At 39.7% G+C, this 24097-nt stretch overlaps 3 protein-coding genes across 5 annotated transcripts; 1 reads left to right on the forward strand and 2 right to left on the reverse strand.

Moving 5' to 3' along the window:
• Positions 1–731: 731 nt before the first annotated feature.
• On the reverse strand, positions 732–16900 carry LOC146631008 (mitochondrial adenyl nucleotide antiporter SLC25A24-like). Of its 3 annotated transcripts, none has more exons than XM_085355088.1 (12): positions 16601–16900; positions 13801–14018; positions 9117–9240; positions 8944–9031; positions 7414–7525; positions 7119–7277; positions 6835–6987; positions 5425–5538; positions 5133–5300; positions 4905–5052; positions 3733–3923; positions 732–3343 (listed from the first exon to the last, which is right to left on the reverse strand). In XM_085355088.1, the coding sequence occupies exons 2-12, from the start codon at positions 13993–13995 to the stop codon at positions 3245–3247; spliced, it is 1551 nt and encodes a 516-aa protein (XP_085211214.1). In that variant the 5' UTR covers positions 13996–14018; positions 16601–16900; the 3' UTR covers positions 732–3244. The 3 variants fall into 3 exon arrangements, with proteins under 3 accessions (XP_085211214.1, XP_085211216.1, XP_085211217.1); XM_085355091.1 differs by having other exon boundaries at positions 3282–3343; positions 3741–3923; XM_085355090.1 differs by having other exon boundaries at positions 3279–3923.
• Positions 16901–18800: 1900 nt separating this feature from the next.
• On the forward strand, positions 18801–20863 carry LOC146631009 (regulator of G protein signaling 5). Its single transcript, XM_085356262.1, has 5 exons — positions 18801–18844; positions 18930–18986; positions 19075–19127; positions 20453–20616; positions 20696–20863. The coding sequence occupies exons 1-5, from the start codon at positions 18801–18803 to the stop codon at positions 20861–20863; spliced, it is 486 nt and encodes a 161-aa protein (XP_085212388.1).
• Positions 20864–21637: 774 nt separating this feature from the next.
• lg6h19orf53 (linkage group 6 C19orf53 homolog) lies at positions 21638–23807 on the reverse strand. The gene is made up of 3 exons (XM_085356263.1): positions 23678–23807; positions 22324–22379; positions 21638–22229 (listed from the first exon to the last, which is right to left on the reverse strand). The coding sequence occupies exons 1-3, from the start codon at positions 23763–23765 to the stop codon at positions 22083–22085; spliced, it is 291 nt and encodes a 96-aa protein (XP_085212389.1). The 5' UTR covers positions 23766–23807; the 3' UTR covers positions 21638–22082.
• Between the last annotated feature and the right edge of the window lie 290 nt (positions 23808–24097).

The raw sequence follows: 24097 nt of genomic DNA on the forward strand, positions 1-24097 counted from the left end.
TATATAACATCCATGAGTCTTGTCAGTGCAGTTAACCTTCAATCAGGTTGGAGGTAGGGCATGTTTGACAGCCTGTGGGTAGAAGCTTCTGTTGAGTCTATTTTTTGCCTTTATGTTTATTGCCTGCTTTATCCATTCCTGCACCAGTTTCGATGTGTGTTTGGGATCAGTGTCCAGTTGAAACACCCAACTGTGTCCAAGTTTGAACTGTGTAGCTATTGATCTGAGTGAAATTGAAGAATTTGGAGGTTTTCCTCTTTCTTCATTATTATCAACTGTTCCCAATTGAACAGTCTTGACTATTAGAAGAACTAAATTATATAAGGTAAGGGCCACAATTCTGATTAAAAAAAAAATCCTCATATTGTATTGTAAATTAAGAAAAATCTGACAATTTCAAAGATTTGGAAACATTTAAAAACTCACTCTTCACTGGCGTTCAACAGCTTCTAGACTGCAATGAAGTGCTCTCCTGGATAACCGCAGGAAATTATTTGGAAATTCACAAAATAATTACTTCTCATAGGAAACGGTAAGTACAAACCCCACAAACAATTTTTCATTCATTAAATTTGAATTTAATTGCATAATTGCTGTATATCAGGTAAAAATAACAAGGTGGGGTTTACTAGGAGTGTTCTTAAAGTCTGACTTTCATCTTTTAACACACTGTCACCAAATACAAGGAGCATTCAATAAACACAAATTACAAAGTTTATTTAGTTCACTGCTTTCATTTTATTTCTCATTGATACATATTTTGATATTGAGAAAAAATGTTCACTTGCATTAAATACTATTATTGTTTCATGATACAGACAAAGATAAGTCTTAGTATAGTGTTTATGAAAATACTGTACATGGCACTGGCCCATGTGGTAAGAAAGCATTCAAATACCTCTCTGCATAAGAACAGTGACATTACCCATGAGCATTTAGCCAAAGAAGTTATCTGAAACAATCTGTGCTCCTTGATATGGCTTTGGCAGTTCATCTTCTGTAAAACATAAAGTCTTTGGGTGTGCTTTATTCAGTTGTAACTCTTCTAGAAAATGCATGGCAGAGTGCCTCTTCAGTAGTTTTTTTTTTCAATACCTATTGCTTTGCTTTACTAATTGTGGCCCTTTTAAGTCAGGAGTGTATCTCCACCCTACATATTCCACATGTACAAGGACTGATCCCCCAAGCTCAGTTACTGTGTATACTGTTTAAGACATCACCTGTGGTGTACACACAATGGTTGGCAATACTGCAGTGTAGGTGCAATGTGTGCAGGGCTTTTTACTAACTTGATTTCCATGGAGTCCAGAAAACATGAGTATGGTGGCGGGGTGCGGTTTGTGGCGCAGCGGCAGGGGAGGGGTGGGGCAGAGGGTTCCGGGGCAGTGCCAGGGGAGCCTGACTGGCACTGTTGCCAGTCATCAGCTAATCGTGACCTCCCTTATTTACATAGTAGGACGTTGGGACCGGCAGTGTGAAGCAGAGAGAGAAATCAGAGGGACGCAGACGGAGGAAAGGGCACTGTAAAGTGTGACCACTAAATCACTAATTGTGAGAATAAACAGGGTTTGCACAGTTGAAACTGAGAGACTGGAGTTGTGTGGTGTGTTTCCCGTGACCACTGTGTTACAGTTTGTTCAACTTGCATTGAGTGTTTGTGTCTATTGTTTGTGTAATTGTGATTAGCAGAAGTTTCCACTTGCTGGTAAGAAAAGATGTGAAGACAGGTCTGTCTGTCCAAAGGATTGTACAACCGGCTTTGTTCAAGTCAAATGGAACCTTGATGTTACCGCAGGCTCAAGAGGAAGTGTTAACGATGCACCCACAAGGCTGTGAAGAATGTATCCTAAAGACACCACAGGCTACACCAGCCCAGCCAGTTTCAGAGGACTCAGGTGATGTGAGCTTTGTGTCGCTGGGTTGTGTTTTCGGTCAGCTATCTGCACAGTGGCACATCCGTGGCCTTAGGGGCCTTCTATTTGACCTGCATCCCTTTACCTGCCTCTGTATCGTCCTGCAAAGAGTTTAGGTTGAGTGACCCTCATCATTGTGGTCATCAGGTCTGTATCTTAGCAACATTTATCATCTCCTTTCACAGAGGCTGAGGCTTTAGGCCTGGCCTCTGAGTTTCCAGCCACAGCGTTGCCGAAGGCTCTTGGTCAAACAGGGTGGTGTGTTCGTATGACTACATAGTAGTTCAAGCAAAGTTGAAACAGAGAGTTCAATGTGAGACAGGTGGATTCCCTCATCTGCACAGCCCCTGACATTCTCCAGTTTCTACAAGTCCCTGTTAGCTTTGAGGGGACTGATTGCAGCCATGAAAACAACCTTTGCTGGTCGTCATAAACTAGCACCTGTATTGCCTGGTTGCCAAAAGTGCTCGTAGTGTTATGCTGTGCTGTCCTGCCATGGGATTTGGAGGTAATGGTTTTGTGTGCATGCTGGTTGTGGTGTCAGCTGTGAGAACGACCTTTCAGCACACAGGTAGTGTTGCAGCTGGCTGCCAGATTATGCAGGCGGTGCTTTACACAAAACCTCCATTTCACTTTAAGGCCTTGTTTTCAAGATGTATCTTTTTCAGACTTGTGCTCAGAGATCAGTAGGTGAACTACTCGTTGGTAATAGACCAGACTGCCTGGGAAAACCTGTCACTGGATTGTGGAGGTGACCTACTGTTCATTTAAATGGGCAGTCCAGGACCTGCAGAATGCATGTCTTCCCTTTAGGAGTTCTCCCACCTCATGTGCTTTATTGCAGGATGTGTTTCTCACAGAAATTTTTTACAGGAGCCTTTTGGACGAACTTGTCCACTTTTACCAGATTTGACTGCTAAAAGTGACTTAATTGAAAAACACATGCTAGATTCTGTAGCACATGGCTCACATATGGTTGAGAATGATGTTGTTTTTTCACTGTAGCCAAGTGGCTTTCCTTACATTTGCAAGTAGGCGTAGTGCTTGGGAGAGGCAGCTAACCTTTGGTAGCATCTTGGATCAAAACCATGAGCATATGCTTATGTGTAGAAGAACTCTACAATCACACTAGTACTCAGCTGCCATTTTGTGCTACATTTGCTTCGTTTCCTAACTGTGTTTGTTACAGAGTCCTCATATACATGGAAAATGGGTGGAGAGAGAGCCTTGATACATAAGAGAACAGTTAGTTACTTTGTAACCTAGGTTCTCTGACTCTGTAGCCAATCAGTGATGTCTCTTAAAGAGTATCCCCATGGAGATCAGACCCCTTACATGTAAAATATGTGGGACTGGGAGACCCTGTAAGTCTCTCTACTTAGAGAGAATTGAGGAAATTGGATCAGCCCTCCATCTTCTCTAAGTACCACCTGGAAGAAAAAAAAATAATGTTGTAGCAATATAATATGGTTTTCAAGATCGACTATACCTTTTACCTGTTCTCAGTCAAGTTCATGCAAATCCTCATATGTCCAGGTCACTCCAGCAGCAAAATGTCAGTCTGTTAGCTTTCACACATCTGCTGACATGCATTGCAAAGCAATTACAGATCACATGTCACCCAAATGTCAGAATTTCAAACAGATTACTGTATATATAACATACAGTATATATGTCGATTTCTCTCATCCTTATCTTCAAAATTCAAGACTTACATTCTCTTGTATCATTCAAAAGCCTGTCGACCCATGCACTTCCAACAGCTTGCAGGTAAAAAGCACCACAGTTTCTCCTTTTGCTACCCCTTTCCTTTTCCTACCCTCCTACCCTCTATATCCACTCCAAGGAATATCCTTGTGTATTCATAGACGACATAGGACACGCTCACAGCGGGGATGACTTTGAGCATGTTGGGAGAAATTCCTCGATAAAGTCCAGTGATGCCCTCCTGGCTCAAAATGGTTTGAAGCAATGTCAGCATGGAGACTTTAGGGGCTCCCTTCACTGAAGCTGTTGGGAAAGTAAAGAGATGAGCCACATCAAGATCATTTTAACACAAGGGGCACAATATGGTCTTCATCTGATGGAGCTGAACATGTCAATCCTACATATTTCTGAACTTGTTATAAACACTAAGCAAACTCTGTTGAAAGAAAACTGAGCTAAAGACTCTGGAAAAAAGTTAAGAAATATACCTTGGACTAAGATGTTCTTTGTTTCCTTTTTTTGGTCTACTGTTTAAAAGCCCTCTGGTGGCTCGACATCTTGCTAACAGGCAGTTTATGATTCTGTTTTAAATTTATGTTTTACATTTATGCCATAAGTACACTGTAACCTGATTTGTATCTCCCTGGAAATCTAATGACATAGATGCATAGATGCAACCTGCGACTATTGTGATTGGCCTTTTCAGTACTGTTAATTTTTCCTGTGGATTTCCAAACAAATGGAAATAATTTGTTTCCCTATGACCAGAACAAATAGAAGGGACACAGGACACAGGAAAAAGGACCCAACACTTTATTTCTTTCTATTATGGCCGGGGCAACATATAACTAACTAACCCATAAAAAAAAGAATTCGGCCACTTACGTAGGTTGCATCGTAGGCTTTACATAGATTTACAGCAGAAGGCTAAATTAGCCGTAAGACAGTTATTCGACTAAAGTGCACAACCCCTCAGAACCGTAATTGTCAATAACCAAAGCATATGACAATATTTCTTCGAGACGGCATCAGCTTATATTGTAGTACTTGTCCATTTCAGCTGTATTAGCACAATAAAAACAGTTGCCCTCATTACTTTATGCGATTATGTGCAGTTGATGCTTTGAATGATGCTTTACCATATGTATCGCCTGGAGAGTCACATCAAATCTTATAAATATAAAATTCATATATGAAGGAATTTCTTTGCACACCAGCATGTGTTGAAATTCCTCTCACTTGTCACTTATTTGTAACTGTGAGTACAAGCACGCGTATCCTCACCTTGCGCTTGCATTCGGGTACGGATCAGCGCCAAAGGGTAACTTGCCAGTTGTCCACAAGTGCTGGACACGGCACCACATCCAACCAGCACCGTGACCCCTGGGTCCACTAAACCTCTGTTCCTGTTCAGCCAAGAAAACTTCAGAGTCTGTTGAATAAAAGACATGAAAAGAAGGTCAAGACTAAGGAAAACACAGCGGGAGCTGTAGGTTTTCATGTCTCTCTGACCTCGTAGACAGCCAGATCGATGCCAGCGTAAGGGATAATACCCAGCAAGTTAGGTATATAGCCCTTGTAGAAGGCTGCGACGCCTTCTCTCTGTAGGATCTGTTTGGCACAGTCTGCTATTCCTGAGTATTGACCTGTTTTTCTCAGTGTGAGACGGGTCTTTAACACCTGAGGGGAAGAAGAGAGAAGGAAAAGAAACAGAAGCAGACAAAAGGAGAGAACTTGTTCATTTTCATTAAGTCTATAAAATGTGTTTTCTCAATAATATAAAAATATTCTTTATGTCTGTTACCTCCATTGGATAGATGGCTGTCTGAGCTGTTGCTCCAGCCAAAGAACCGGCAACGAATCTCTCATGTACTTTTAAAGTCCTAGATTCATTACTGCCACGCATCATTTTCTTGATCTGTGCAGAAATACATAATTTTTAAGTTAATAATGTGAAATGGTTGTACAATCAGAGAAGAAAGACAAATTATTTTGGCAATTATTGTTAATGTATCGTTAAAAAGTAAACTGAACAATAAGAATAACATGACTGTCAGCTTTTACATCTGTTCCATGCAAGCTTTGCTTTTAAGATGTCACCAAGCACAAAATGTCCAAGAAATTCAAGCCTTGAGTTGTGAAATTTAAAAAAAAGATGACTGGTAGCTATCAGCAGCTTTCCTCAATATTGGATGCTAGAACAACTAAAACACTTGTAGAAAATCTACCTGGTAAAAAAGCAAAAAACAAAAACTGAAGGCCTGGTAATGGAAACAGCAAGGAAAGAGAGTAATAGAATCGAGAAATAGCACAAAGTGAGCCTCAGATTGGGTCAGTGGTGAGCACTCCAGGATTTGGAGGGTTTGTGGTTCTCAGAATTTCTAGTAGATCAGTAGGTAACGGAAGCTGAATGCCTGTTAGTCTAATACTGGAGTCCCATTGTTTTAGATCAGGTGCAACATTTACAGACCAGTAAAGCCACTGCATAACACCCCGTAAAAACACTTCCTTTCTTTTGAGGCAAAGAAAAAAAATCTTTGCCTTCATAAACAAAAGCAATAATTTTAAATTTAAAATGCAAGAGAATTTCACAAAATCAAATGTTTATTTATTCATATAATTAATGATTAAGGACAGTATAAACAGTATATTTACATCGCAGTTATGAAACAAAATTAGACGTAAAGTTTACACGCAAAACTGGTGCACGAGCGAGGGGAAAGCGTTTATTGTGTATAATAATACACAATGAGGAAGTCAACATTTTGGGTGACATCCTTAATGAGGAAACAACACTGTCATGTTTTAGAATTTAATGAGCATTTTCAGGAAAGCACCTCTCATTAGTTAAATCTTTTTTTTTTATTTGTACCACAGAAGGTTAAAAACATTGTGACTTTCTGCAGTCTTGTTGCCATGCAACCAGAATACAGTGAAGGAAATAATAGCCTGAGAAGTCCTGCATCTGTTTCTCACTTCCGCGATATCTCGACCAAACTAGCTGCTGCTGGTTTGGATTCATATTCGATACAGAGAGAATAAATAAGAGAATATGTTTATTTTTCACAATGATCTAAATAGATCATTTAGAACGATTTAAATATTTGGACAAAGGAAAATAATAATAATAAGAGAATGATGAATCACGGTAAAGCCTTGAAAGAGTTAGGAGTGTAAGGTGAAAAATTGAATGTGTGTTCATAGTTTTCTCCACCTGTTCGTAAGCTGCAAACTTGATAGCAGTCTCCGGGGCAATTTTTAGGACATTGATTCCATTTCCCCTCCACAGAGACCAGATTCCTCCCTCTTTCACCATCGTCTGAAAATTGCTTAGCACATTCCCTTTAAAATCAGAGGAGCCGTGTACCTGGCAGAGTAAAGCAAGAAAGTCAATATTAAAGCATCAGAGCTCAAAAAAGACTTTTTATACATAAACAGTAACACATGGATGAATTCAGAGTGATCAGAGAGATAAGGCAGTAAGTGCACCAGTCTGACCTGTCGGAAGACTTTGAGCCTGTCTAAAGGGGCCGTTCCAGTCCGGGATACAGATCCGGCTATGGCTCCAGCCATCAGCTGCCGCCAGACAAACCCAGACTTCTTTTCCTCTTCTGAAAATTCATCTGGGACTGTCAGCTGCTCACCGATGTCCACCATCTACTGAAGCCATGCAGGTCAGAAGATGTATAAAAAAAAAGTAACAAGGAGTGGGGAATAAAAAAATATTTTGAATTCTTAACAGTGGTGTCAAACACACTGCATACTGTATGATAAATTTTGTTTCCGACTTTACCAATGAGCGTTTCCAATGGCACGCCACTTCCTCCATGTTAGTGATAGGGTTAAACAGGAAGTGGTCCCGCCACTCATTCCAGTTAATGGTCATTGTACCATCCTTATCTATACTGTGGAAACACATATAAATAAATATTAAAAAATAGATAAAAAGGTCATAAAATTCATATAAAGAAAAACACCAGAGACTGTACAACAAAGATGGACACAGCCACAGTGACATCACCCTCTGGTTAGAATGTCTGCAGGGTTCAGACACCTTACGTCTGAAACCACAGTAAGTTCATGTAAATCGATAAAAGTTCATCTTATTATTAACTACTACTACTACTATTAGTAGTTCAGCGGCTGCACTTCCTCTATGTCCTGAGGAAGAATAACCTGGACCAGAACCTGCTGCTGGCATTCTACCGCTCCTCAGTGAAGAGTGTGCTCTAGTACTGCCTGGGCGTTTGGTATGCAGGGGTCACAGCTGAGAACAGGAAGGCTGCGCAGAGGGTAATTAACACTGCCCAAAAAATCATTGGCTGCCCTCTGCCACCCCTTGAGGCCATCGCCAGCTCCTCCTGTCTCAGGAAAACCAGGCCCATCACAGGTGACCCCTTGCACCCAACCCACCCCCTGTTTGACCTGCTGCCCTCTGGCCAGCGCCTCAGGTCAATCAGGTCTCACACCTCCAGACTCACAAGCAGCTTCCTCCCCTGGGCAATTCAGACTGTCAACAAACACTATACACCCTGCCCACCAATCCTGCCTCCCTAGTCTGAGCCATGGTCGGAGTAACCTTCATCACTATGGACTCTTTTCAGACCAAGTCTTTTCTTTGCACTACTACTGAGCACTTTGCAACTATTTTGTTGTCCAATGTTTCAATCGTTCTCTTATTTTTGTATATTTTTCTCTTGTTTTCTATTTATTCCTGCTGTCTACTATTTATATTTTATCCCAGCAGGACAGTTGGTGTAGAGCACCTACAATTTTGTTGTAAATGTACAATTACAATAAAGGGCTATTCTAATCCATTCTAAAGACTCAGTTTCATTAGTGTGGAGATCTCTTCATATTCACGTTTTCAACTCTCTGAATGTTCTTCAGATTATGTTTTCAATATCCCCTTAAAATAATCCACTGATTCAATCAGTTTAGTTTTTTTTAAAAATATGAGGCTAAAATCAAGGTTTTATGGATAAAAGACAGCTTTTGTAAATACTACAAATCTCCCTCCTCTCCATCACTGGGCCAGAGTGAGGATTGACTCCAGCAAAAATTGACATTATATCTTCCACAAAACTAAATCTCTAGGTTAGAGAGTAACTAACAAACCTGTAACAATGGGTCACTGTGACTGAGGTGATTGAACAGCTTCTAAAGATTCTCCCCAGTTTGGTTATAGAGCATAGTCAGTGGCTTAATATTGAAAGTGTCACGCTGCTCAACCTATTAGAAATGGTGGCAGGTAGTATTTTTGATGATAGACAGGGATCGTAGGAATTATTAATGCAATATGGATTACTGATTGATAACATACCTTAACAAAATCCTGTTGGCATCCTCCAAGCTAATATTCACACCAATGTTGCGAAGACAGACCTGAATCTCTGTTGCATCTATGCGACCTGCAGATATCCACAAGTCACAGGGGTTGAGTGAGAGACGAGTGAGATAATTACAAAAACTATCATGTTGTGATCTGATACAGACCATCGTTGTTATTGTCCAGGCTGCGAAACATGTCTTTAAGCTGCTTTTCATGGCTACGAAGATACTGAGTGAACTCTTCTAAGTCCAGGACTCCATCACGGTTGGTGTCTCCGGCCTCCACGATCTGACAGCAAGGACGTGATGTAAAACAACATTTGGTCAAGAACAAAAAACAGGTCTTTAAACAAGTGTAATTACACAGTGCTGCTTGGTCCTTAAAAGTATACTTTTACTTTTACTTGAAAGTATCCGGACCAAAAATGGACTTTAGCCTGTCTACACATTACTACAAAGACAGTGTGTTTGTAGTTCTCCACAACAGCATAAGGTTGCTTCAGCTTATCAGAGCACACAGAGCTGAGGTGACCTTGACAGCAAAGAAATATCTCCTCACAAAAGTCCAGCAGCCTCTGGGCTTTACATAAACTTTGCAATCTGTTGGGAAAATATGGCTGATAGGTGTTGTGCAGTCAAGGAAATATGTGTTAAATGAAATGCTTTTCTCCCAAGAAGGATCGGTTCATCTGTTTTAAAAAGTCAAAAAGGCTGTTTTATAAACTAAAACTATTAATTGAACTTTACACATCCAGCTAATAGTTAATTTAAGCTGTGAACAGAATTATTTTTAAGGTATTCACCATACTCGAAGATTTAATGGGCCACTTCAATGTTTATTTCTATTAGTGTAGCTTGCATGATTCACAGTTTACATTTTTTTTTCCATTAGAAGCACATGTAAAGGGTCCAAAAGACGTACACTGAGAATCCCAGCTGCACAAAAACAGCCAAGCAATGACGCGATCAAGACCATTCGGATTTTCCAATATTTCCAGTGTTTGTTAACTTCACTGTCTACTAATATCTCTCGAAACTGTGTCCAAAATTTAGTTTAATAAACAGTTTCTAATGAATGAACTGCAGATAAACAACGCACCGATTTTCCCTTAAATCTGTTAGTGGATATTACCTCCTTATTGATGCCGGCAACTTTTTCATCTTTAGCCTGTGGCGATGACACCATGTGGATTGTAATCAATCAACGGTTTCATGTAAATGTAAAGGAGTTTTTATCTGAATTTTAATTGATTATAAACAATCATTTATCTGCTGAGTATTTACGTTTGTCAGAACTGACACAGTTTCATATCTTATCAAGTTAAAAAATGATAGACAAATTTGTTGTTTGCAATCTAGAAGTTTTGAAATTTTAGAAAACATAAAAAGAAAAAAGAATGTTTGGACTTTTTCACATACTGTATGACATTTATCTGTGTGCAGCTCCTCAGTCTATAACAAGCCATTTCATTCTGATTGGCTGCCCCTCATGAAGAGAAAACAATAGTCTCTTATGTGTTCACTGTAAGAGCTGTATGACTTACAGTGAACACATTTATGTATGCTGACTTTACCATGACGTTATCATTTGAAATTTTGGCCATGTGTGTTATGAATGTCCACAAAAGGTTTGGATGACTAGTATGCCACTCTGCAACCCTTACTCTCCTTACAGTTACAGCTACACCCCATTTTTCCAAAACTTTGGTGTCCATCTCTGTTTTATGTAGTGGCTCAAATAACAATAAGAATCCCTGTCTAGTTACCTAAAAAGTAACTCTGTCGCAGAAATATTCTTGGAAAAACAGGGGCCAAAACACACTGAAAGTAGAGAGTGAATTACACAGAAGCAGTGATAAATGTTACAGGAGAAAAAGAAACTGGACAATTATCCATGTGTAGAGAGATCAAGCATATGACAGAGCAAAAGGTTACTAATCTCAGCTTACAAAGTCCTGCTCCTTCGACCAAAATAGCATCCCGCTGCCCTTTACATGTGTGCAAAGACAGACACTCACACATTAAATCTTACCCTAACATAAGCCTCAAACTCTGAAATAAACCATATTATGCTTGCAGCCCTCTTAATTCACAAAGAGGAGCAAGGCTCAGCTTACAGTTTTCACACAGTCCAGGCGAGAGAAGAAGCAGAACTAGAAGAACTGATGAGTTCTCTTGGTGACCCAGACACTTTTTACCAAAACAAACACTCAAAGAGAGAAGAGAGACACCGTGTGTGCTTTCTCAATACAAATCCATGCTGTTTATGTTCTCTGCTGCTGCTGCTGCTGCATAAATAGTAAGGATGCAGATAAGATGGAACTAGAAGGTAAAGGGAGAAGGGCAGAGATTTTGCCTTTCCTGGTTGTTTAATGTAAAGAGAAGAGGAAAGATGAACGGGTGCTATTCTTAATGAATAGAAAGTGTGCAGGAAGGTGAAATTTAGACACAGTTTCTCCTTCCCACAAAAACCCATGCATAAGCAGGTTAAACCACTGAGTTAAACAATGACCTTCCAACAGTAGAGCAACAAGTAATGGCAAAAAAGCACTGAAAAGCTGAATTACTGAGGTTTTATCTGAAACCAGCATCTGGTTTAAAAATCTTTCTTTACAACTAAACTGACTTGATGTGACCTTTAATGTGAAGTGGCTGCTGGTACTACAGAGTGCCCTCTACTTATGTTTGCCATTTACAGAGACCAGCCCTCATGAGTCCTCTAATGCACCTTGACTTCAATATACAAAAATGGCAAATGGCAAAGCCCAAAAGTAGAAGCCTGCTGGAGGATTTTGGTGGATATATTCTCTCTCGAGTGTGATCTGTTGTAGAGACAGTAGGCCACCTGGGGACCAAAGTTATCATCTAAAACTAAAATTAGATGTGGAAAAACCAAAGAAATAACAAAAGCATAATTGCAGGCTTACAAAACTATCTAAAATAAAAGAAATACAAAGCTGAAATGTCTTCACTTTCATTCTTATCTACTTGTTTAACCCTTTAAGACCTACCATAGAACCAAGTTCGCCAGAGCTTATATTATATTTTTACATGCTGTGGAGCCATTTTTGGGAGCATTTCAAGTTGCTATACATCAATACAACCATTATAGCCCAAACTTTAATAATATGTCTGCATTAGGTGCATTGTAATTACATAAATTGCAAAAAAGTGCAATAAACTACAAAAATATTGAAAATCGTTTTTGTTTTTTTAACATATATTTCTAGTTAGAGAAATTTAAGAGGCTTATCCCTCAAAACTGTAAATACAAAAAAGTTGGACAAACTAGTTTCCCACCACAAGAAATTTATTTTAAGTGTCTTCATAGTTTTATTTTTGAAATACACCAATTTTCATACACTGCAGGAAAAACGAAAATAAATATTATAGTGCAAATATGCAAAATAACAGCATATGCATCAAAATAAACTATTTCCAGCAGTGCAATATGAGTCGTAAGCATCCCAGAAACAACACAGAAAATCATAAACTCAAACATAACTTTTAAAAACACAAGTGTAGGCTCATAAGGCCCCAATCGTAAAAAACTACATTTCCGCAAAATTACGTCACTTCCGGTTTCGGGCAGGTCATGGCGGACATGCGACAGTTCACGCTGATGGACGTAGGAAGTGTTACAAACAGCTGATCGGATCGGCAAAGCGTGTTTCTGGAATATTATGTTTTTGTTGCTGCAAGTGCTTTTTATGCAGTTTTTGCAAAGCTATATGTGGAAGGAAACTGTGACCGAGGACAAGCTGATGGCATAAGATGTAAGTACAACTCCTCTGGTTTCATATGCAAAAAAAATTATTGCGCTAGCTTACGTGGTTGCAGTGCTACCGGGATTTAAAAATAGTTACGCAAAATGGAGCGTGCCCGCTCCGACCGGCTTTAAAGGGTTAAAATCTTCGCTATAACCACCCTGAATAAATGTATTGCACGCTCAGTCATAAAGGTAAGGAAAGTTGAGTTCCCAGAACGTTGATCCTGTTTACCTGGACATTGCATTTCTCAACGTCCGGGTAAACAGAATCAACTTTCTGGGAACTCAACTTTCCTTTTTCCAGGATTCAGCTGGGTGGAAATGTGTAATGAGACTGGGAAGACAATAGGACTCTCCCACTGTGCTAGGAACCATTTTGAGCTTAAATTATGCTTCAGCGGGAAATCTGCTTCATAATTTATGATGTAACTGGAAACTCCTTTTAACCCTACGGTGTAACATTCCACGTAATCTGATGTGCACCTCCCAAGAAATGTAGCTACATTTAGGGTCAACGCAGCTCGCAAAGACTGAATGACGTGGAAGGTTGAAGTGTAGAGTCGTTTATCAAAATGGCCCACTATTTGTGTGCATGTTAGGTAACAAGATTTTTAAAGAGCATAGAGCAGATAAGGAATGATTTATTGACTGTTTAATGGTAAAACTGTGTCAGATGGTAAATGGACTGGTTCTTATATAGTGCTTTTCTGTTTTATCTGAGCACTCAAAGCACTTTAGACAACTTGCACATTCACACAAGCACTTTTTTCTAAGCGCTTACTATCTAACATTCACAGAAATTCATACTCCCATGGATGCATCGAAGAGCAACATGGGATTAACGTCTTGCTCAAGGATATTTGGCTTGCAGACTGGAGCAGACTGGGATCAAACCGCAAACCTTCCAGTTAGTAGGTGACCTGCTCTACCACCTGAGCTACAGCCACCCAGACGGCTAGCTCCTAAAGACCAAAACAGTCTGATCACTGACATTGGGAGGTGTCTAATGTGAACTGGCAAATATCTGTAGAAAATGAACCCATTTGTAATGCACAGTATCACTGTATGCTGCTGTATTACCTTCTCTACTGAGCCTTTGGAAAGCCCCTGGTCTGCCAGCCCTCTCCGCAGTTCAAGGATGTCAATGTGTCCATCTTTGTTGATGTCCAGCTGTTCAAAGAGTTCAGCCCAGCGCTGCTCCCGCTCCTCGTCTGGACTAGAGGATTCACTCTCCTGGCAGTGCACCCAGGGGAACCAAGTCCGCTGGGGTCCCATGACTGGTCACCAGTCAGAGTTAGCTGATAAGATACAGGGGCACCAGTTCAGTATCCACAGCCTGACACAGAACAGTATGTCTGTTTATCTGTGAATACCTCAAACTTTCATTTGTACAACAAACTATTCAGTTATCAAAATTAAGTTTTGTTAATGAGAGCATTGCAACCCATTAGGGTCAGTAAACTGAAGCTTATGGGCTGCAAAGAAAGAGACCAAAAACAATCGAGAAAATTATTAAAACTGACTGCAAACAGTTGTTATCTGGTTGGCGGGTTTTGCAGAGGCAGCAAATGTAATATTAAGCAGAAACAGGGGCACAGCGCAGGACCCTGGACCCCAATCATAACCAGTCTCTGTGGGCCCCCTTTCTTTCTTGATCTGTATCTTTCAGTGTAGCTAATAATTAACTGTTCATATTCTGCATTTGATTAAAAAAAACAAAAAACAAAACTATGATATGTCCAATAGTCTGCCCACCTTAAAATCTCCCCATGTTTGGATCCTCATCTCATAACATACTGTAGCCTGTATAAGCCTCTTAACCTTCTTACAGCCTAACACTGTTTTCAGCCTGTTTAGTGCTAAGGTACATTAGAGGTCTACCCAGATCACTGAGACACACTAGAAGTTGTAACAATGTGAGTATCCTGATAATTGTGAAAGTTTAAATAAGTCTCCCAGCTTCCGCTAAGGAGCTCTTTTGGAAGAAAGCGAAAATACCTTGTGTGGGGCCAGTGACTGTAATAAAGGGGGGCCTCATGTCCTTGCAGTGATTGGTCTGTTGAATAGACGTGGTAGTGGTGGAGCTTCTGTGATTAGTCACACCAGAGGGCGTTTCCACATAGTGAGAAATAACTACAATTACAGTCCTTTGGTTGTGTAGGCTGAATAACAGAATAATGAAATCCATTCAATTTAATGATATATGTGATAAAATAATATATAACAGCCACTTTCTGTTGGTATTTATTTCACGTTTAAAGCAGAAGTTAAATATATCATATAAGGAAGTCTACTGTTTTTGCAGATATATATCGGGTGGTTTTGGAACATATGACAATCTTTGTGGGTGTACAAAGAGGTGCTGGTGTACAGCAAACAGCAAAAGCTGAATAAACGCACCCATAAAAGTGTCTACATAATTTTCTTTTTTAAATAAGAAGCAGTGTCACTGTGGTATTTTACAAATGCTGTTTCATCAGCCTGAAAATCTCACTGTCTAATTGCTGAGAGTCACTGGTCCAGCATATCACGAAGACACTTGGCATTAGTGTGGCTAAGCTTTCAGTTGAAACTATTCTGGATAGAAATGATTGTTTGGAATAACTCTGAGTTGCCGTGATGTGACCTCAGTTTGTGTTACATTTTGCAGATCATTTGGAGAGGGGCCTGGGGCTGCTTCACTCACTCTGACTGTTTCTGAAATGAAAGGCCATGTGTTTCATACTGTTGGTTGTAAGTTGTACTGGGTCATTTTGGTAGATGTCACATCTGAAACTGGCTCACTGTCTTTAACAATTGCTAAACCATCCTAAGCCTGTTATCTGTGCTCTGCTAACCTTTGTTAACAGCTGACTCCCCTCACTTTGCCTTCCCTCCTTTGTTGATTCATGCCATTAGCTGTCACTTAGATACAATAAATTAGTGGTGTAAAAGCGAGGCCAAGGAGGTCAGCTTCATTTGTATAAGGTGAATGTAGCACCTCTACACCTCTAGTAGAGCCTCCACTATTTTTGAGAAATCAAAATTCAGTCACCAAGCTGATGCATTCAGGCAATTTAACTATGACTAATTTACTTACGGATGAAACACAGCAAAGGAAAAACAAACATTTCATTCCAAGCTAGAAAAGGCTCCTCCTGCCACCGAAGAGCTTTAACCCAAAACTAGATGCCCCTGAGCAGAGATAACACGAGGAGGAAGCTTCAGATGTAAACTCACTATTTTGCAGTTTTAAACCTCAAATTTATTTATTTGTGTGTGTGTGTGTGTGTGTGTGTGTGTGTGTGTGCATTGTATCTGTTGATAACAGGCAGCCGTCACAGTTTTGTTTACAAAGCCTTGATGATAGGTAGAGATTACATCTGGCAGGGTTAAACTGGGTGTACTGTAGCTGTTACATAGTGTTCCTGTTATAAAACACCATTTGAAATGAATAGAGTTGAACGCTATTATTCATAGTGGATGTGTAGTCGATTCAGTCGAGTCGAGTGTGTATTGTAGTTGAGTTTGCAGCACAGGACGTAGTGTGAGTTGTGTAAGGCGCTGTTACTGTGCCCACCCTGTTAATCTGATAGGCTACGATTAGCCTATTTTGAAAAATGAATGCAAGCAGCAGGGCATGTGGGCATCGAGTGGAACGTTTACTAAATTTGTAACCTAATACTGATGTGTTCGAACACTCTCCAGTAACTGAGTTACTGGTTATTACCGGTAAACTGGGAATGCCATGAAATACCCCGGCTCACATGTTCATCCACATACACAACAGCATTTTATCCTTTAAATACATGACAACACCTTTCACTTGATCCTCACAGCGTTACGCACGCTGTTACGGTCTAATTATAACATCTACGAGACCATTTTGAGGCGCACTCACAGTGTGTTTATCTGCAGACCGACTCGCCGCCCATGCTCGGGCGGATGCGGAGGATCAGGACGCAGGAGAAACCGGCAGGTCCGCTCAATCCTAAAACAGCACTGGAAACCACACAAGCGGGCTCCCCTTGGCTTCAGCGGGTCTCCGTGTTCTGCGGCGCTTGGCGCTGCGTCTTGCAGATTTCTCAGACACTCTTGTTGAGGAAGCAGGAAGCGACCGAAACACGCAGTCGTCCTCCTGCTGCTGCTGCTGAAGCCTTCTGGTGGAGAAGTGTCCGATCCGTGTGTGTCCGCAGTGTACTCAGAGTGTGAAGCCGGCAATTTATTTTGCGTCAATAAAAAGAATTATTAATTGTTTACGACAAGGACTTCTCACATGACATCAGCTAGAGCCCCTGGGCCAGATTCTAAATAAATACTAAGATCATCAGTCCATGGTTCCCTAATGCTTATAACAGGCTAATACATTTAGGTCCATAAGTATTTGGACAGTGACAGTGTTCTTAGTTTTGCCTCTGTTCACCACCACAGTGGCCTTTCAAACAGCCATGCTGTAATTAAAGTACAAATTCCTTATATTTAAAGTTATGTTAATTTGTCCCTTTACTATTGAGCAATATGATTAAAAATGGCGGCACTTCCTAAACAGTTAATGCAGTACTTTTGTGAAATCCCTTGACTTAAAGCTGAAAGCCTGCACAGAATTGTATATCACTGAAAAACATTCTGCTAAATGAGCTTCTTTACCTTCAATGTACTTTGCGAACGGTTTTTAAAGGCTGGACACTTTCGTGCATGCTGGATTTTAACTATACTAGTTTGACTTTTTAAAAATACTTTGAGTATTCACGTGTATAACCACTCTCTGTTTATTTTAACACAGTATATTACCTAAAATTATTCAAGGTATTTCAACAATTCCGCTGTTGGGCACAAGGTGTCCCCTTCTTCGTTATTTTCAGTGTGTTTGGAGGTTTCAAGTTTCCAAATCACACGTGACTGGCTTCCACACTAGTTATGTCACAAAATTCCTGCTTCTTCCCTGCAGCTCTTGAAGATGAGCACGGAGATTTTATAACCTATCACAGCTGGCAAAAGCATAAGGTCGAAGGAAAAAAAGGAATCACTAACATGTAGAGAGGATATTCGTGCATGTTCAAGTCATTAATTTAAACAGTGAAGATAACCGAATGCACTGATATGTATTCATAAATGATATTTCTCTCCAGGTGAGACAGGAACATCAATGAACAAGAACACAGCTGGGGATCTTTCTGAGTATCTCAGATAATTTGGGATTTTCCTCACAGCGTCTAATGAAACACCAGTATTTAAAAATTAGTTGACTCATGTGTGCAAATGTTTAACCAACCAGTGTCATCTTTTCATTCAGGAGGAGCACGACATAATCTGCAGGCCTCCCATACGTCACATTATTCAAACAATGGAAGTTATGATTCAACAGAAGCATTTTTGTCTCTATGTGTCTCTGATTTGATTTTTACAAATTTACAGTAATATGGAGTCGATCAGAATTTGGCACAAAGTTTTAGCTCTCTTTTTAACATTATTTGCAGTGACATACAGATGAGCACTGTCTGCAGAGAGCCACATAAGAGGGTTATAAAACAGCCAACTAACAAATTAGAAATGGAGAAGAAAAGCTGAACCTTATTTAATGATTTTGCCAGATGTTCCTCTAATTTTGTCCACCAGCTTGTCCATCATCATCTCCGGCCTGCAGATCTCAGACATTCTCCAGCGATGAGTGGTTGTGCCTGTCCACCTGCTCCTCCCTCATCACTTTATTCTTCTGTGATATAACTCTGCAGCCCACTCTGTGTTTCGTTTATGACACACTTTTAAGATGACAGGTGTACCCTGACCACTCATGTACACTCACACATGTGATTTTCCTACTATTATATTATATATTGACTGTGTTTGTATCTCTTGTTGACAGGACTACATGGCCTTTGAGCACGTATACAGCCTCTCATTCAACGGTTTTAATCTCTATTCACTTCCCATCTCCACACCTGCTGTTCTAATCGAAGCAGATTGACAGATCAGATAGCACACGGGCGGACTGCTGTATATAAGAGCAGCACGCTTTAGTCCAGGAGACTGGCTCGGAATAATTCTTCAAATACAGCTCGGTTAATTTTCCCTTTGCAGATCATTTAATACTAGCAGCTTCAATGTGTAGGGGGCTCTCCTACCTGCCTTCCTCATGTCTGGAGAAGTACGTGTTTATTTTTGATATTATGTTTTACATTAATAAATGAAACCCTGAGTTTGTTTTACATCTTCTTTTGTCTGTGTTTCAGGGCAAAAGAGATTCGGGTGAAGCTAAGCCACCTGGCTGAGACCCACCACAAGAACAAGTAAGTTCACTGAAACCCGTATTTTGAATAAGGAGTAAATCAGAGGAGCTGAAGCTACATTTCTGACTCCCTGTGCCCCTTTTATCAGGACTCAGGACGGAAGAATTCTGCAAGACTTGGAAACGCTGCTGAACAGCAAAAGTAAGATTCACTTTATTTTGCTTCTGAAGTCAGTCACCACTTTAATATTCAAACATGAAAAACAGCTCAATGTTACTGGAGGGTGAGGAGATTTGACCTTTTTCTGGTTAATTCTAGCACATCTTTACTGAGAAAGGTTAATCAGTCGTTTGCACAGGCAGCAAAGTGCTTTTATTTTGTACATAAGAACGCACACTGATATTTCAGCTAAAAATCTGAAGACATTAGGCATTATTATCACTAACATATAGTGTTCTTCCTTTTTAAAAATGTGACATGGTAATGTTTATTCAGGGTGCATCCTAACTGAACTGCTTTTTACTGAGTTAATTCTTATAATTAATTAATTGTAAAGTAAAAGTACCTTTACTTTTATACATCTATATCTCCTGTATTCTTAATACTCTAGATAGATGGTGAAAACCATCATATTACTGTTGGCTAATTTATTTTTTAGTGTTGCTAATGCTAACTTACTATTTAAAACAGTATGTATCAAAGGAAAGGCAGTCAGCTGTGTTTGACAACTGCATATTTTGTACTATTTAAGCCTCAATAAGGAGAATTAAGGTGAAATAACTGTTACGGATTCAAATATTGGGGATGGATACAAGAGGAAAAACCACAATAACCACACTGGTCCGGCCGGGTTGAGTCAAACGATGATTTTAATGATCACACGCGTGGGAGATGGACACCGTATGCAGACAGCATCAGATCTCAAAATGGTGGAGCATTGATCAAACTCTTATAGCCTCTAGTGGCCCCCACCTAATCATAAAAGCCTAAACATTCACATGCTTTCTCTCACACGGCGCCTAAGCTATGACCTTGGCTCCCTGTTTATCTGCTCCTGCTGAGATGGGGCAGAAAACTCCAGCATGTTCCGTTCTCTTCTAATCAGACAAATAAGGCGATGACTTTCTGCGAACAGTATTTCTTATAACTCAGCAGTATAATGCATCATAAAACAATATCATTCATTCACAATAAATCAGCAGTCTAATGTAATGCAAATCAGTTTAACAAATGCAATAGTTATCACCTTCTTCTAATTCAGGAGAATAATGCAAACTAAAACTACATAATAATTCACAATCTTTAATTAAGGGTCTAACATGGCATAAAATAATATTATAATCTCACATAACTCAATGTTAATTCCAGTGGCACAGTTTATCATAGGAACTGTGTAAAAATGGCTTTTAGAACAGTATTTTTGAATTTTTGTAACCAAGTAAAAACATGAAAAGCTCAGATGTTTAGCTGAAATTTGTGTCAAACCTGAACCGTTCTTCTAGCTCTTCTTTTCTTCTTCCTCTCAGGTGGTTTGCAGGCCTTTCGGGCGTTCCTGCGCTCCGAGTTCAGTGAGGAGAACCTTCAGTTCTGGCTGGCTTGCGAGGATTACAGGGTTTCCCCTTCAAACCTGCAGAAGAACAAGGCCTGCAGCATCTACAGCCAGTTTATCAACCCTGACGCTCCACAGGAGGTTGGTAGAGAGGAGCACACATCACTAAACAGCAAATGATGAAGAACAAAACTTATTTAAATAACTTTTCCCTCGTTAGGTAAACCTGGATGCTGAGACCCGGGAGGCTCTGCTGAGTGTGATGGACTCTCCATGTCCCAACACATTCAACAAAGCACAGCAGAGGATCTACAGTCTGATGGCCAAGGACTCCTTCCCTCGTTTCCTGCGCTCACATCACTGCATGGAGGCCGTTAAGGCTTTTTAAACATGCTCAGATTAGTACTAGACCTGCTTTAGAAATAAGTGCTGGTGAATCTGTACTGCTTCAATTGTTGATTGTATTTTAGCAATTAATCTAACATATGTGATCATGTTAACCATAAGGTAGTGCTGTCCTTATATGCACAGTATACTATCAGTAAGCTTTAAGTCTGACGTTGTAACCTCATAATTATCAAACTTAAATGTAGATGTTGCACCTCTGCATGGCTACAAATTAAATCCAGCAAAAGGATTTAAATAAATACCTCATAACAGAGAACTCTTGTACCTTCTCTGCGGTCTTCCTCAGCATCCTTTGTCCATCCCTCCTCTGCACACGTCTAAACCATTTCAGCCTTGCCTGTCTAACTTTGTCTCCAATCACTACAACGCATGTGCTTACGTTAGAAAAGCACCAGTAAACTTGCAACCATGTCCGATCATGCAGCTATTGTCAGCATGGCTGGAGTCTGACTGAGCCGAGGCATTTAAAAATGATTTTGCTGCTTTTATTTAACCTGTTTATATTTTCACTGTGATTTGGAAAAGGGTGTGGGGACCTGCCAATCATATTTAGTTGTCAGCGTGAGCAGGGCAGATTCTGTTATCCTTGTAAAATTCTTATACTCCTTACAAAGCATGGACCAAGTACCATCAAAGGAAAGAAAACAAGTGACACCCAAAAAATTTTCATATTTAAAAAAAAAAAAATATATATAAATATATATATATATATATATATATATATATATATATATATAGTTTCATAGTTATTGACAGTGCAGTGTGTAAACATTCTCACAACAGATTAGAGAGAGACAGTGAACTGATCATCTTTAGTTTTAAAAAGCAAGCTGACAAAACACTTTATCAACACAAAAGATTAAATAAATCAAGCCCATTTATACATTTTACAATACAATTTTTCTGTACAGTGATAACTACAGAATAATCTGACAGAGTACCAAAAATCTGTCTCCTTTGTCGATTTTATCTTTGCAGGAAAAGATAAAATCCTGTGACAGCCTGCCAGACCTGTCCAGTGAGTGTAATCGCTAAATGTTTTGGATTAACTTCTTAAAAACATGGAAGTCAGCTTGCAGTCAAAAAAACAAAACAAAGCAGGACATGTAACATTTGATATTAATTGCAACCCATTCAAACTTCATTTTAATCAATTTGTAATATAAAACCAGAAGACTCAGGTCTCGAGCGAGCTGGTTTTATTTGGAGCTGGTTCCAGGACGGGCTGCTCCAGGGTTTCCTTTAGCCTCGGGAGTTTTAATCACACTCAGCGGCTTGTGGAGGGAGGAGCTGGCCTTCTGGGTCACCTCCTGCTCAATCTTGTTCCTGATGGCAACCTCTAGACCCTTCAGCAGAGTTGGAGACAAGTTAAAGCGGGTCAAGCTCAGACCTGTACTCACTGTTAAATTCCTCTGATTTCCTGTCACTTGTCCTCCTCACCTTCTTCAGCTTCTGCTGCTGAACCACTTGAGCCTTCTTCGGTGCTATGATCCTCCCTTTGTAACAGAAAGTGTCACAAACATCAACTTTCCTTTTTCAGATACTCTGAAGGTTTGTCCATCAGATGGAGCTCAAGCGCTTTTTGGTATACCCTGCAAAAACTACAGTCTGTATATGAAAGATGGATGTAGCCACCATGACATCACAGCGGTTAATGAATTTAGTGAATTTTGAGCTGAATGTTTGTTATCACCATCTTTTGAAATCATTTGTGACATGTGTTCACTCACGTGTCATTCAAAAGGCCGGCAAGCTTACAGCATACTGTGTTTTATCTTCATTTGTGACTCTAATTGAGGTCATATTTTAAAATGTTCATTATGTATTAGTTAAGACTTTAATAAAGACACGTCAGAAAACAGCTTAAGCATTCCTCAGAAAGTTCACTTTAAGTTGCTCCTCATGGCTTACAGTTTTCCTTGATATCAAATTTAAGTCTGTAAGTTTACACTTCTCTCGCTCCCAAGTGCTGACATTTTGTCACATTTTCATAAAAAAAACAGGAAACTTGGGAGACTTTTTTTTAACAATATTAATTCTGATTGGATCACATCCAAACTTGTCCCGCCTTTCTGCACAAGTTCATCAGTTCTGAGTTTCTGTGACAACTAAATACTCCTTAAGACACACATATTTCCGAGTTATGCCTTCCTGCAGCCGTTTCTTTTATATATATGTATATAAATATATATGTGTGTGCGTGCGTATATCTATCGATCGATATCGATCTATCGATATCTATCTATCGATATCTATCTATCTAGATAGATATGTTAATGTGATGTGCACTACTCTCTTTTTTCACTGTTCTATAACATTTTAGCCACTGTTCTATATATCAGTACTTGCACTGTGTACTTTGCACCTGTGGCATTTTAACTATGCTGTTTATTTATTGTAGACTGTACTATTTCTATTCTTTATTCTGCTGCTGTAACACAATCATTTCCCTTGTGGCATCAATACCGTATCCATCTGTCACTAGCTTGCTTACAAAGGCATGAAGCTAATTTGATGTTTCTGTTTTACTCTCGACCCCCTTATTTTTTTTATTTGTACTTATTTATTTTTTGTGTGCTTTTGAAAGGCTTTAGTGGGTTACTGGTTTCATTGCTGTTTAAATATCCGTGCTGGACAGACTGTCCACATGTTTGAGGTAAATAATCTGAAACGTGCTCAGCTGTTTACAGGCGGGGCACATGGTGGAGCTGCTGACCGACTAAAAATACTTCACACGTTATTGTTAATATTTTTAATCATCGGGCTTCATAAGGGAAAGAAATCAGAGCCATACCTCCTTTCTTCGGGCCTTTCTGTTTGCTCTGTTGTTGTTTTTTGGATCCTGGACGCTGAGCTTTAAACTTCTGCGAACCCTGAGCCATTTTTGCTTCCTCCGTTTTTTTCTTCTTTGCATAAAAAGGTGCTTTATAGCCTTCTTTTTGTCATTAGCGCCACCTGCTGGTTAATCAGCTTACAGCTGTTTAGTACAGCCTTGGAAATGAAGTTCAGCGCTGCATTAGAATCACACGAACACTTTCATAAACTTAAGTCTAAACCTACTTTGTCCCTTTTAAACTTAATTTACTTGATATTCAAGTATCTTCTTGCAAATAAGATAAGTATAACTTTGTTTATCCCGAGGGAAATTCTTTTGTCATATGATATGCTCAAAGCAGCAGGAGAGACAGAGGAACAGATGAATAAGATATACAAT

This window comes from Diplotaxodon limnothrissa, linkage group LG6 (assembly GCF_057381915.1).
Source record: "Diplotaxodon limnothrissa isolate DT_005_m linkage group LG6, D_limnothrissa_male_GT1.1, whole genome shotgun sequence".
NCBI lineage: Eukaryota > Metazoa > Chordata > Actinopteri > Cichliformes > Cichlidae > Diplotaxodon > Diplotaxodon limnothrissa.

Excerpts from the sequence above, each read along its gene's own strand:
- lg6h19orf53 (XM_085356263.1), bottom strand. The coding sequence starts at position 23,765 with ATGGCTCAGGGTTCGCAGAAGTTTAAAGCTCAGCGTCCAGGATCCAAA. Across the intron at positions 22,380-23,677 it reads GAAAGGCCCGAAGAAAGGAG|GGAGGATCATAGCACCGAAG; the intron begins GTATGGCTCTGA and ends TCTGTTACAAAG. Across the intron at positions 22,230-22,323 it reads AGCAGCAGAAGCTGAAGAAG|GGTCTAGAGGTTGCCATCAG; the intron begins GTGAGGAGGACA and ends ACTCTGCTGAAG.
- LOC146631009 (XM_085356262.1), top strand. The coding sequence starts at position 18,801 with ATGTGTAGGGGGCTCTCCTACCTGCCTTCCTCATGTCTGGAGAA. Across the intron at positions 18,987-19,074 it reads GAGACCCACCACAAGAACAA|GACTCAGGACGGAAGAATTC; the intron begins GTAAGTTCACTG and ends CCCTTTTATCAG. Across the intron at positions 19,128-20,452 it reads AACGCTGCTGAACAGCAAAA|GTGGTTTGCAGGCCTTTCGG; the intron begins GTAAGATTCACT and ends TCTTCCTCTCAG.
- LOC146631008 (XM_085355088.1), bottom strand. The coding sequence starts at position 13,995 with ATGGGACCCCAGCGGACTTGGTTCCCCTGGGTGCACTGCCAGGAGAGT. Across the intron at positions 7,526-8,943 it reads GCCAACAGGATTTTGTTAAG|TATAGATAAGGATGGTACAA; the intron begins GTATGTTATCAA and ends GTGTTTCCACAG. Across the intron at positions 5,301-5,424 it reads CAGCCATCTATCCAATGGAG|GTGTTAAAGACCCGTCTCAC; the intron begins GTAACAGACATA and ends TCTTCCCCTCAG.